Here is a 15,247-nt window from a genome sequence, read left to right on the forward strand (position 1 = left end):
AAATTCCCGAAACATTTCAATGTAAACTGCGCTTGTCATAGTAGACTTGAAAAAAATTGGCCTGATGATGCGACGCTGTGATATTTCACAGAACATGACAATCTTTTGTGAATGCAGGGGTTGCTCGACCAATGCATACGGACTTTCATTACACCACAAATCTGTATTCTGAGAGTTTACATAGCCAGAGAGAGGGAACCGTGCCTCATCACTGAACCATATGTACTGCAATATTCCTGGCCTCTGAGCAATAGATTGCTGAAATCTAAGGCAAACTGTAATATGTTGGTCTTTGTCACTGACATTAAGTTCCTGAATGTCTGCACACCTGTGTGGAGACATTCCAGCTTTCTTTGCAGCTATGTGACATGCTCCATGACATTCGATATTCCTTAAATAAACATATAACAGACTTTGCAGGAGAAGCCAACAACTGTTGTTTCACGCCAGTCACTTTTTCTTCCGATAATTGCGGCTGTCCCCCACCGTGAAGATCCAGCACTGTTTCACTGCTCTCTATCTTGTTCATTAATTTTTGTATCCAGCAGTTAGATGGTAAATGCTGAGGCTGCTGACACTGCTGCCAAGGCTGCAGTCCTCAGACTTCAGCCCACTCGTCCACAGCTAGTGGTCTAGTGGCTAGCATCGCTGCCTCTGGATCACAGGATCCCATGTTTGATTCCCAGCCGGGTTGGGGATTTTCTCTGCCTGGAGTTTGAGTTTTTGTGTTGTCCTCATCATTTCATCATCATCATCCTTGAGAGTGGCTCAATTGGATTGTGTAGAAATTGGGACTTTGTATGGGCGCTGATGACAGCGCAGTTGAGTGCCCCACAAACCAATCATCATCAGCCCACTCAATCCTATATTCCCTCTGATGATCTCTGTGTTGTTGTCTGTCAGGAGGTGACATTGCCACTGGTCCCTCCTTCATGGGAATAAGCTCCAGCTTATTAAGCCTCTCCCAGTGGCTTGGACTACCTCCTCTTGGCCCTTCAGCCGGGAGGAGGTCATTTTAACTAGGTTGCTTATTGCCATTGTCATTTGATAAGTGGTGCTACCCCACCACTTTGTACACATTGCACCCATTTAACTGTCCTCTACTTCCTGACGGAATACCCATTTTTTAACTGTTTACATTCCCACTTGGGTTTGCTGTCTGAGTTTCAGCTGTTTTAGCAAATATTGTGTGGGCTGTCGTCCGCATTTTACTTTTTATCCGCCAAAGCAATATGGGAAAGGCCATTTAATTGTCCGTTTTGGACCTCCATTTCTGTGTGATGTCTTTTTCAGCCCTTTATCCATGTCTCTGCTTTTCGCTGTCTTTTCTTATGTCCATTGGGACTGATGTATAGCCGGTTTTTAGACTCCTTTCTGTCTTTGTGTTCTATAGTTCTGACTTAGGTGTGTATGACCCCAGTTCTTTTTGCACCCTAAAGCAAAATAAATAAACAAACAAACAAACGGTAAATGCTGCTCACCAAGCTGTTCAACAAACATTCGTTGACATGTCTTAATGGTTCAAGTAATCCAATATTGTTTCACAAGAAACATGTGCTCTTCGACAGAACAGCACTACATTGTCACTAAACACTGAACACTGAGCTCCAACCACAGCAGTGCACAGAAACACACTGTTGTGTCAAACGATGTTGCAGAGTGCAATGTTGCCATGTCAAACGTCACAAATTTAAGTGAATTGCTACACGTTTATAGGGCTTCTTTTGAGTGGGACACCCTGTAGCTGCTGATTGTGTTAACTGTACTAGCTGCTGCCCAACAAATGATTATCAAATTAATCAATTTAGTACCAGATGTCACCTGATGAACACTCAACGCTTGTGTGATTATTCAATCTTATTCAATTGTACGAGGTTTTTGTTCTGTTCCTCAAGGAATTAAGAAATGTAAAGTGGCTTAAACCAGACATGTAAAACAGTAGTTATTGCATATGCACTGAAAGGGGAAAAATAATAGTACTAATACAGAATTTTGAATCTGTTGCCACCTTCATTACAAAGAAGAGAGAAGACTACTTCATTTGAAGAACAGATGACTAATAGGGTAGGTAATATTTGACCAATGGATCAAAGGTGAGGAAAGCATGTGTCCCAATGATTGTTAATGTCTTTCTATAAGGTCATCTAATAACATCCTTAATATATGCATGCCATTCCATTGATTCTGAATTAGTACATGAATACTAATACTTCAAAAAATGCTTTCATTGCATATTATTTCCCTTCTCCATCTTTGCTTAGTTTCAAAATCTGAATTAAAATATCTGTTTCCTGTCGTGCTTGTGTTCTTTGTGTATTAGTTATGATAATTTTTGTTTTCCCTTAACTGTGTTAAGGCTGAAAAAAGGTACAAAATAATGTACAGGGATGTGGCAACGTTACACATTCTTTATTTCTTTAATGCATTGGAAGAAACAATAACATACAGACTGATCCCTCATCTCCACAAGTATTTCTCAACACATTCTGCCATTGAAACAGGAGTTTATGAAATACTCTGTTGGTAGAACTATTTTAGCAGAGTGTATAGCCACCTTTATGTAAGGTATGCAGTCTGTGTCAGACTGAAAGTATTTCTTCAATGGCCCATATGGTTTGATATCCATTGGCACACAGTTAGCAATCATGATACGTGTTGGAGCATCTACAAGACTAATTATCCAATCTTTGAATGAATGGAGGCTTCACAATTACTTCACATGTTCATGGAGCAGTCAAATATTTGCAGCTTCTGTGTTAGGTATTTACTCAATTTCCATGTTCCATAAATAACACTGCTTGACAGTTGCTAAGGAACAGATACATTGTTGGACAGAAATAATCACAGGTAATGATGGACATGAAACATAGTAGCATATGTAATAGAGGTGGAGTAGTATATTTATAATGAAAAACGGTACAGATTTCACCACTTCGGAAAGTATAACAACAAATATTTATAATGTTCATGTTTGACACAGGTCAGGCCAACATAAAGTTCAATATTGGACTTTCAATAAGGAATATGCCCTCTTGGGCATTAATGCACATTTAACACCTGTTATTTATGCTGGCTACCAAGCTGTTAAGCAAGCTTTGGGGGACATTGTTCCAGTCCTCTCTCAGTGTGGTTTTCAGTTCTTACACTGTTTGGGAAAGGGGTATTCATTGAGAAACAAATCTACCAAGAACATCCTGGGCATTCTTTATAGGGTTTAGGTTCATGGAGTGTGAAGGCCATTCTATACGTTCAATGTCTTCTTTTTCCAATGTGTCCAACACCTCAGCGGTCCTGGGTGGGCGGGCATTGTCATCCATAGACAGAAAGTTGGGGATTGCTGCAACCCTAAAGAGATGGACATGATCCAGATTAAACTCCCTGAAATGATATTGTGTTGTAATGGTACCTTGCACAAAGATGTATAGCAGTGTTCGGTCATTGTACATAATGCCTGCCCATACCATAATGCCTAGGTCATACCAGTGACGTTCATCAACATTCTGTAGTGTATAACATGTTCCCCTCACTCCCCACACTAACTGGTGGCCACAATCACTTGCTACATTGAAGCGGGATTCATTGGAGAATGTCACTTTGCATCACTGTTGTTGACCCCAACCAACATGCTTCCTACACCAACAAACTTGTTCTCGGCGATGGCTTGGCTGAAGTGGGAGTCATTTAACAGGCTTCTGAGCAGACAAACCAGCATGATTTAACTGCCACACAATGTTTCTGACGGAGACATGTACTGGAAGCAGTTGCAAGGTCTGCAGCACACTGCTGAGAGTGAGATATCTGTTCTTTATCACCACTAGGGCTAGGTATCAATCCTCTTGTGGTGTGGTTGTCTATCTGCAACCACCTGCATGCTTTTGCATAGCATTTCCACCTTCATCAGTCATTTTTAATCACGAGATGACACTTCTGGACACACTCATTACTGTGGCCACAATAGTGACACTTAGACTGCCTTCGAACCATCCAACTGCTCATCTGTCATCACTGTGCTTCATTGGCGAGCATTCCTTGTTCAGCATGTTGAGCAGTGTAAGCATAAAAATGCTGTTCCTGTTGGCAAGAAAAATAAAACCTTATCTATAAGAATTGGCCTTGGGTGATCAACTGTTCACCCACAATAGTAAGCACTCAAATTACGTCTTGCATACGCATTACCATACTACATGGAATGCTGCACAAATTGGTTCTACAACAACCTTCATCAGAGACAGTACTGCATGAGCTGTTGAATGCATACAGAGCATCTGTGCACAGGCAATGCTTCAGTTTTCATGTCCCACTCTCTACATTTCCTTGTACTATCATTGGTCAGATGTTCTATAGCGAGTGTCTGTTGTTTCTTAGAAATTGTTGATGGGTGTATCCCCATGTTATGTATTACTGTTTGACAGTATTGTTATTATTGTTATATGAAACATACATCTGCTCAGATATCCACATATGAGGCATTAACACATCAAAATAAAATACATTCATCATCATCATCATCATCAGTAGTTTTCTGCTATATTAACAGGTCCTTTGCCTCTCCATTTTTTGCAATCCATTACTTCCTTCTTAAGGCTGCTGTATGTTGTACCATCCATCATGTTATCCAGTATCTGAAATCTCTTCCTTCCTCACTTGCTTTTCCCATCTACATAACCTTCTAAAACTGTTTTTATTAGTCCATCATTCTTTCTTAATATATGCCCAATCCAATTTCTTTTGCTTATTTTTATTAATCTAGTAATTGTCTTTTCTCTCCCATTCTTCTCAGTACCTCTTCATTTTTACTCTGTCCAACCAACTTATTCTTTCCATCCTCCACCATGTCCACATCTCAGAAGCCTCCAGCCTTTCTCTGTTTTTCTTCCTCAAAGTCAATGTTTCAGCACCATACAGAACAACACTCCATACAAAACATTTTATGAGTCTTTTCCTCAGTTCTCTGTCAAGACTGCTGCATAAAATTCTCCTTTTCTTATAAAATGCCTCTTTTGTCATTGCTATCCTTGTTTTAATTTCTGTGCTGCACTTCCAGTTGGTGACTGTCCTGCTTCCAAGATACTTAAAATTTTGCACCTGTCCTAATATTTCTCCATTCAGCATAATTTTTATTTCTTTATTTCCTCCTAATGCCAATACTTTTGTTTTCTTTGTGTTAATTTTCATTCCATAATTTTTTCAGTTAGCTTCAATGGTGTCCACTAAATCCTGTAATTCTTTTTCCCCTGTGGCTAGAAGGACCGTGTCATCAGCAAACCTCAAAAACCCTACACTTCTTCCTCCAATTTCTACTCCTTTGTCATGTAATGAGCATTGGTCAATCATATTTTCCAAGTAGAGGTTGAAAAGGGTAGGTGATAGACAGCATCCTTGTCTCACTCCTTTTCCTAGTCCGATCCAGTTTGTGCTTTCTCCTCTCACTTTAACTGAGGCTTTTTGATTCAGATATAATGAGTGTACAAGTCTTCTGGTTTTCCAGTCCACTCTCTTCTCTCTCATTATAGTCGCCAGCTTGTCCCAAGCCACATTGTCGAATGTGTTTTCTAGATTGATGAAGCACATATAGAGGTCTCTTCCTTCTTCTATAAACCTTTCTCCAAAGATTCATAGGATCCCTATTGCATCTCTGGTGCCCATATTCCATCTAAAGCCAAACTGCTCCTCGCCAAGGTTCTCCTCGATTACTTTTTCAAGTCTCATATTAATTATTCTTAGCATTGCTTTGGCTGCATGTGAAATGAGGCTGATTGTCCTGCGCTCACTGCATTTCTTGGCTTATTGTTTTTTTTGGTAATGGAATCATTACTGTTGTCAGAAAGTCCTCGGGCCATTCACCACTGTCATATATTTTATTACATAACCTCAATATTTCTCTTATTCCATCTTGGTTCAAGTATTTTAATATTTCTCCCAGTATTGTATCTGTACCTACTGCTTTGCCATTTTTCATTGCAGCTATGGCAGACTTTACTTCTTCCATTATGATGATGGTTAGTCCTTTCTCGTCATCACTTACACTGTTGAGTGATTCAAGTTCCAGAGTTTCTGGTTTGCAATCTGTGTAATATAGCTCATTTAGATATTCTTCCCATCTCTGGAGGACATCGTCATGATCATTGTACACTACCTCTTCGTCTTTACTCAAAATTTCCATAGTAGCACTTCCTGCTCTGTTTTTATCCCATGTCATAATCTTCACTTTGTTGTATAGTAAGTCGTATCTTCCCTTCCTGTCCAGTTCTTCAGTTGCATAACATTCCTCTTTTAGCCATTTTTTCCAAGCCTGCTGTTTCTCTTCGCAGTTCATTATTTAACTTTCAGTACATCTTTCTTGCATCTTCAGTGTTCTTGTTTTTAAATTTTCTTCTCTCCATCTTGGAAATCATTTCTTCTGTGACCCATGTTTTTTTCCCATTTACATATCCTATATTTTGCTGTCCTGCTTTAATGATTCCTTCTTTCAGCATATCCAGTACTCAGTGACATTATCAGGTGGTTCTTTGTCTCGTAATATGTTTAGAAACTCAAGTGATAGCATTTCTTTAATTTGTTCTTTGTTGGATCTTATCTTCTTTAGATCTCACTTCTTCCCCATGGTCAACTGCTTCAGTTTTTTCATTCTTATTTCTATTTCTGCCATAAGTAAGTTGTGGTCGCTATTAATATCTACACCTGGTAATGTGTGCACCTTCTTGATTCCATTCCTGTATCTTTCTTGTACCAGTATAAAATCGATTTGGTTTCTGCATGCATTCCTTGAGCATTAAAGTCAGTTTCAGATTTATGATAACCGGTGTTGTATGAATTTTAACATAGTACAGTAACCGTGCTGTTATTTTACATTAGTTGTCATTCTTTAGTCCCTTGTAGACATTTATAAATGAGGTATTATTCCAGCTGATTTTGAAGACATTTATGTGTTTCATATAAACCAAATACAAAACAATTCCTTATGAAACAAATCAGGTCTTAAGTTTACAAAAGGCTATCTTCATACTCAAGTTTCATAATTATGAATTAAAGTTTTACTAAAGATTAAGAGTAAATATCTTTATGTTGGACAATAAGTTAAGTATGCAGGAAGTATAGAATTACTGCGCTAAATTTTACCGAACATAAGTGACAGGGCTAAAAAATCTTTCTGTAATGTAATGTAATACTAAAGTGGTCAAGGCATGTCGTCATTCTCTGGCTGTGTGGTTGATTACTTCAGAAACACACTGAAAACTTGCATGGGTTGAGTAAGATATACATTTCTTAAATTTGAACCATTACCTTATGTAGAATTTTCAAGCTAATTCTTCAACTGTCTTCTGGCATAGATCATCAGTGTCCAAATCCACAGTTGTTAGATAGACTGTTATTTCTCTCTTGCATGTGTCATCAAGTTGTTTCCTCATCTGCCTTATTTTCTGTATAACACTGCTAGAGCTATATGTAGAGTCTGACTAATTAGAACACACGGTCCAATGGTAGTGTCTAGTGCTTATTACAAAGAATATGACACATTTTGAAGAAAGTCGACATTTGTCCTCCTTGTATGAAGCACCACTAAGAGGTCACTCTGTAAGTGCATGGGTTTGTGTGGTGAGAGACAGGTACCATAAGCTTTCTGGGTACAATACCATATCATATAGTAAGAAGAAACTGTCATTGATGAAACTGATCTTTCAGTCATTGTTATAGTGGCCTCCTCCTGGCTCTACTTTCCAGCACAGCAGACTCAGGAGGAGGCTACTGTATGTATTGTGTGTGTATTAAACTGGTGATCTAGAAATGATGGAGAGGCTTCATCACATTGTAGCCCTCAGTGGTTCACAACCCCATAACAGGCCACAGCAGTATACCCACCCCATTGCCACCCCACACCGAACCCAGGGTTATTGTGCAGTTTGGCCTCCCATGGACCCCCCTGGGAATGTCTCATACCAGACAAGTGTAACCTCAGATGTTTGCTTGGTAGAGTAATTATGATGTACCCATATGTGGAGACAGTGTTTGCGCAGCAATTGCCGACACAGTGTAACTGAGGCAGAATAAGTGGAACCAGCCTGCATTCGATGAGGTAGATGGAAAACCGCCGTAAAACCCATCCACAGGTTGGTCGGCACACCGGACCTAAACACCAATCCACTGGGCAGATTCGTGCTAGGGACCAGCATGCCTTCCCGTTCGGGAAGCAGCGCATTAGACCCTGCAGTTAGCCAGGTGGGCTAGGATCCTGTAACTGTGCTTTAAATGTTGGTTTCATCAGTTTTTTCCCCACTTTTCCACACTTGAAAACATGTTAACGATGTGATCCCTTCCAGAAAATCATGGGCACTTGTAACGTGATGTGTAAGTGGTTATGGTGTGCCACCATTGTTTAGCTATTGTGCTTAATTTTCCTCTTCACATCACTCACATTTTTACACTTCAGATCTCCATGTACAGTTTTGTACATTGTTCCATAAGAAATATGGAATCTCTCACAGATGAGTAGATTATTCTTGTAATATTTGAAATTCCCTACCTAATGTCTTGGATATTCTGCAGTGTTGTCACACAGACTGGTTGCATAGAAGTATTACATCAGAAAGGATGACACACCCTCTAATGAATGATGTGCATTACATGGAGGTGTTTCTCTGGTCCATGCAGTCTTCCCTGAAAATTATAGTGTGAATTCCACTTATATGGGCATCCTTATCTCTCTCTCTCTCTCTCTCTCTCTCTAAATTTTTTGTGTGTCTCGGAATATTTGGTTTCTGCTTATTATTTTTGCTTTGTGTGTCATTGCATTGCCATTTGAAAGTGCATTAATGTGAGACGCTGATTATTAAAGCTGTTTCCTGCACATTGTAGCATCAGTTATAAGGTAAGTGAAAATTTATTATTCTATCACCATGCCCCCCTCCACACTTGATGTACGGCAGGTTGTTATAAGGTAATAAAAATTTGATCATTTTGAAGATCAGCATTGCTCACAAAAAGATTGTTAAAGCTTGTTACTCTTTTTATGTAATGGGCATTGATAATCAGAAAATTCTCAATTTTTTATGATTTTTCTCCTATATTATACAAAACAAATAAATAGCATTTTTTGAAAAAGTAAAAAATTAAAGGCTACGGTTTTCACAGCTCTGGCATGCAGACAGTTTACTGATTTAAATTATATACAGTTTTTTTCAACTTCTCTTGTCTACCATGGTGTATGATGGCTTGTTTTAAAGTTTAACTTCTATAAAACATTAAGATAAAAAAATTGGCAGTGCTGAAACAATGTAAAAGATTATCACGTGTATAAAATATTGTGTAGCACATGGACAGTCAGCAGTTACACTATTTCTTTGTACAAATGATTTACACATTTTTTCTTAAAAAACCACATTTGATATATTTAAGTACACCACTGATATTTAGTTATTGTTCCATTCATATATTGAATAACTACCCACCTCTAGCTTCAGCTTGCACCAAAACAAATGTTTTTGGTAATAACAGTAGTCACATTTTAATGTGCGTTAGATGACTTGAGGCAGCTATGAGAATATGACAGCATAGTTTCTGTGGTAACATTAAAGATTTTTTTGTGTGTTTCTGTTACATACTAAATATGTGTTGCAGTGCATGATATCTATTGCTGGACATTTTTAATTGTGTTTGTTAGTAAATGGCTTACCACTGTTCTGTTTTTTAAGGTGATTGAAAGATTAATTTAATTCAGCTCTTTATGAAACTTGGGAAGTAACAGAGTTCAGTCTGAACTCTGATATAAGTTATTATTTTGTTTCACATAATATGTGTGTCAATATGAATTCATGTGTAAATATGTTTGTTAAATGTCTTTTTTTTCCTGGCATACAAGCTTCCTTTTTGTTCTGTAGTTTACGAATGAAGATGTTCTGCTGAGTAATCTTCCTGCAGTGTATATCAGTAGGACTTTCTTCTTTATTTACACATTCAGCACATTATATCAACTCTTTTCCATTGGTACAGATTGGAATCAATCCTGGGCTGTTTGCAGCCTATAAGGGACATCACTATGCAGGACCTGGAAACCATTTCTGTAAGAACCTTTTCTGTTCATAAAACTCATAACTATACTTGGTGGCCATTATTTAAAGCCTTTCTTGCCTATTGTGTAAAAGTAAAAATAACAATTTTAATTACAATGCTGCATATCACTATTTTGCATAACAAGAGGGACACCGTGTGGAGAAAAAAATTGAAGAAATGCAATGAATGGTATTTACTTCCCCTGTTGAGAAATAAAAGTTGTGTGGTGTGTGCAATGTAATATAATATTCTTCAATAGTCTTCAGTGTAATGCCATTAATAGTCATTGTAATTTTGTAACTGTAAATATAGGACATGCATGCTCACTGTTGAATGGACACACACAAAATACACTTTTTTTTTTTCCAAGCTGATAAATACTAGGTGTTTCAAATGATTCATTTTATTTCACAAGACTATTTGAGTGAAGGTGGTAACTTGGTATAGATTTTAACTTGAACATAGGGCAACAAAATTCCCCCCCCCCCCCCCCCCCCTCTCCCCTCTCCAGAAGAACCAACAGAGTTTACAAAGGTAAACCTTTTACATACAATGTTGGGATACTTTTTATAATTATGTTTAGGATCAAAGTTTTCATTTAACTTTCACAAATGTTCAATATCCAGACCATAGTTAGATTTGCCCCATATGTTTGTGATCACTGCTGGAGTTGGTGCAGTCAGTGCTATTGCTTTGGGATGTAACAGTTCACTCAAAGTTATTGTAGGGAGAGGCACATAGACACAGTCTCTGAAACCCCCTTCCTAATTCCCCCCCCCCCCCCCCCCCCCACACACACACACTCAAAACCACACACAGGGAGATCAAGTGACCTTGGTGGCCAAAGGTGCCAATGCGGAGTCCATCCCCAATATGGCTGATCCATCATTGAGACAGGTCATTGTTAATAAATGGTCCTACAGTGCAGATACCAATGTGGTGGTGCTCCATTCTCTTCAGAAATGAAATTTCTGGGATGTTCTCTCAGTTGTGGAAAAATCCAGATTTCCAACACGTCCGGGTATGAGTATGGATAATGAGAGGTCAAGCTAGTTGCACCAGGATGTCTTCTAATGACAACCACATGAACTAGCAACTAGCAACTTACTAATCCCGCTACTGCTACTGCTGCTACTACTACTACTACTACTACTACTACTACTACTACTGCCACCACCACCACCACCACCACCACCACCACCAAGTATATTAATAATTTTATGCACAAGTGGAAGTATTTTGATCTTTGTTCATGTAGAAGATATAGTCAAGTTAATCTGTCTGAAACACTGCGTACATTAATATTTCTTGTTGATCTTCCCCACTGATGCATTGCAAGCACTAATTAGACAAAGTAGGGCTTTTGGATATTTTCTCAGATCTATTTGCTAGAATCCTTTTCCCTGTCTCAAACCATAATGGTGCTTTCATGTCAGTGGTAAGTAGAGAAGATTAATCCAAATGCACTGCAAGCTGGTGACTGGTCTCCAAACACAGTAACTGCAAAAAATGCAATGTAAACTAGTTTAATGTGACTGATGTAAATTACACTTTGAGAAATGTGTGACTGAGACATTGATCACTTTGAAACTTTGCATGTATTGTAATTTTCAGACTGTGTTGTTGCGACCTTACCTCTGATAAAAATAGTGTGTGAAAAAAGCTAGAATTAGCATCCGTTAGCTTCCCAAAACTCTATCCCATGTGGTAAGCCACAGCCTGGAAGACCTGCCAGTTTGGATGTGGAGGTGAGAGCTGTGTCATAGTTGATGGACTGCTTATGGCTGATAGGATCTCTTCTGAAACATGTGTTAACCGTATAACTGTTCTAAAAAGGATGAGGGACCAGTATGAAACAGACAAAATTTCAACACACTGGGCTAATCTCAGTCCCACATAGGTTGAAAATTGCCGGCATTATTAAGCTGTTAGGAATGGTATGAATGCAAAAATGATTCGTTCCTAAAAAGAAACGTCACTTCGATTAGAACTAGCGTGTGTTTGCAAATTACAATGTGTCGTGTCTGATGAGAATGCATTTTGTCAAGATTCCTTACATTATGTAGGCAATAAAACCATGCTGTACATCTGCAGCTCAAATTTTATTATGAAGCTAGTAGTAGAGGACATAGGCCTTAGAATTTAGGGGATTATTTTTATGGTCAGTGGAAGATATTCTGTTTTATCTTTCCTGTGCCAACTTTTACCTTCACCATTTAAGAGATCTATGGACAGGACACATCCTCAGGCATCAAGGATTCATCAATTTGGTATTTGAGGGTGGGGGGGGGGGGGGGGGGGGGTTGGGGGATGATAAAAATTGTGGAGGGAGACCAAGGCTTGAATACATTAAACAGGATAAAATTGGTGTAGGTTTCAGTAGCTATGCAGAGATGAGACTTGCACAGGGTAGAGCAGTGTGGAGGGCCGAATCAAAGCAGTCTTCAGACTGAAGACTACAGTGATGACAACAGAAGCAACAGCTAATGAGCTACTTAATCATAAGAAACTCTGATTTGTTACATAGGGCTAACATTAGAATCTTACTTAAGGTTCTTAAGTCTCCATCAGGTTTGCTGGCTGTTTTGTCTTGGGTGAAAGCTCTAACAAAAGTTTGCACCATATCTCTCACCCCTACAAATCATATGACTTGCAGGGCTTTTTCTCCTACCTATACTCCACCTTTCAAGAAGGGATCTGTTTGAGAGAGACGTTTATATTTATTGAGTATGTACTTGGAGTCTTTGTCAAGGTTAGTATATAGTTTAAAAACAAAGATGATGTGACTTACCATACGAAAGCGCTGGCAGGTCGATAGAAACACAGACAGACACATACATACACACAAAATTCAAGCTTTCGCAACAAACTGTTGCCTCATCAGGAAAGAGGGAAGGAGAGGGAAAGACGAAAGGAAGTGGGTTTTAAGGGAGAGGGTAAGGAGTCATTCCAATCCCGGGAGCGGAAAGACTTACCTTAGGGGGGGGAAAAAAGGATGGGTATACACTCGCGCACACACACACATCCATGTGTGTGTGTGCGCGAGTGTATACCCGTCCTATTTTCCCCCTAAGGTAAGTCTTTCCGCTCCCGGGATTGGAATGACTCCTTACCCTCTCCCTTAAAACCCACTTCCTTTCGTCTTTCCCTCTCCTTCCCTCTTTCCTGATGAGGCAACAGTTTGTTGCGACAGCTTGAATTTTGTGTGTATGTATGTGTCTGTCTGTGTTTCTATCGACCTGCCAGCGCTTTCGTATGGTAAGTCACATCATCTTTGTTTTTAAATATATTTTTCCCATGTGGAATGTTTCCCTCTATTATATTAGTATATAGTTTGCTGCGCAACTGCTTTGGATATGTCTGCATTGAATTACCTTTCCCATTTCAACAAAGTCTTCAGATTTTTCCCAAGGTAAACTGAAGTTTCCTATTTTCTTGTCAAAATCCTCTACATAATTGTCCCACTGTACTTACTTGAAGTTGATCCATGTTTTGAAAAGGACAGTTTAAAGTTTAATGATTGCTTCTGTGATGCAGTTGATGGTTCTGTGTTGGGTTTGTGGCAGTGGATCTGGAATGTTCTTTTTTGCTTGTAATATGTGGTCATTGACAGAAAACATGGTGTGGGTTTTAACCTTGTCTGTAAATAGTGCTATTTCAGAATGGAGATCATTTTTGGTTGTGAAGTAGTTTAAGACCTGGCAGTGCAGTAAAGCATTTTAGGTTCTCTCAATTTCTCTGTCTCCATATAGCCCCAAGAAAAGCTGTGCTGATTGAAGTCACCAAAGATCAGTTTTGTGGAATGTGAATATAAATTAAATGTATCTTGAACTTCGTCATGAGTAGCTGGTTTGTGAACAGATATTTTTGTACAGGAGGGAATTGCTCTCACTAAGAATTCTTGTGACATCTGCAGATAAAACTTGATTCTCAGTGTTGGTAAAATCTATATTGTCATATTTCATACACAGTCTTTCTAGGGCTAGTTTCATTCCTTTATCTGTGGTCCGAGATCAACTGGAAATCTGTCATGCCTTGAATAAGTACATCTCACAGTGTTAAACTTCTCGCAAATGATAGATAGGCTTCCTTTCCCCAATAAAATTATCTCAGTATTAATAAAAATTATGGTGATATGTTGAATAATTGGGATCTCTGCTGAATGTTCGTGTTGTTCTCGCATAATATTTCGATAGTGTAACTTGCTGTCTTCTTCAAGTGGGAATTGTCCTTGGATGGGTCGAGTCCAGTATTTATGCCTAAATGGTGCTGGGTGCTCCAAAATCGGTCTGCACTGCATCGAGTGTTCCGTCCACGGTCCGCACCCGCCAGTCCTCTCTGGTCACCGGTGTTCCAACTGCCATCCACGCAGGGCTCAGCCAGGTTGTCCTCTGGGGGTCATGTTCATTATCTGAGATCTGACAAAGCCGATGTGTAATGTCTGGTGCTCTGTCACATGCTTGTTTCCTCAGACTCCACTTCTGTTTCTTGATGGGCGTTCCATAACCGATCCACACCACATCAGGTGTTCCGTCCGCAACGAGAAACATCCAGCAGAGTTCCCGATTATTCAGCATGTCAACAGATTACCAGGGAAGCCTGAAGAATTACAGAAATTATGGTTATTGCCAGCACTGAGGAATGCCATTGTGTGTTTCTCATTCTAATCAGCCTTACATCAGTGCTTCAGTAATGGAAACTGCAGACCGTGGGAACTCCCCATTATTTCCCTGGGTATGTCTGAAGTACTTTCCATGTACCCCTTAGATAATTATTGAAACACATCAGATTTTTTTATTTATTTTTCTGTGTTTCTCTTGTTATTGCTTGAATGCATAAAATTTGGTCTTTTGTTCTTAGTACTTGGCAGTGTCTAGGCTGTTCTCTGGCATTTCTTGCAGTCATGGTCCTCAAACATTGGGTAATGATTTTCAGGAGAATTTTACACACACTATGGAATTGTTTCAACAGTCCTTCAAATCTCTTTGCTCTGGAATGAGAATAAAGATAAATTATTTATGTTACCTTGGCCATTTGTAGCTGCTAACTTTTTCTAATTCATTGTCATAATAATGTTTCTGTTGCCAACAACATGGCCTTTAACAGTACTGCTGCAATACTACAATTACTGGGGTTCATGAGTTACTAGTTGTTTCATTATCCTTATGACATCATTCACCAGGGTACTGGTTTCTGTTTA

At 39.0% G+C, this 15,247-nt stretch overlaps 1 protein-coding gene across 2 annotated transcripts in view; it reads left to right on the forward strand.

Annotated features, from left to right (window-relative positions):
• The window catches only part of LOC126469769 (uncharacterized), a 235,830-nt gene that overhangs the window by 107,838 nt on the left and 112,745 nt on the right, over nucleotides 1-15,247 (forward strand). For both annotated transcript variants that reach the window (XM_050096995.1, XM_050096996.1), the window contains exon 4: nucleotides 9,988-10,057. In XM_050096995.1, the coding sequence (XP_049952952.1) occupies nucleotides 9,988-10,057 (70 nt within the window). The remainder of the gene's footprint in view (nucleotides 1-9,987; nucleotides 10,058-15,247) is intronic.

This window comes from Schistocerca serialis, chromosome 3, assembly GCF_023864345.2.
Source record: "Schistocerca serialis cubense isolate TAMUIC-IGC-003099 chromosome 3, iqSchSeri2.2, whole genome shotgun sequence".
In the NCBI taxonomy this organism is placed as follows: Eukaryota; Metazoa; Arthropoda; class Insecta; order Orthoptera; family Acrididae; genus Schistocerca; species Schistocerca serialis.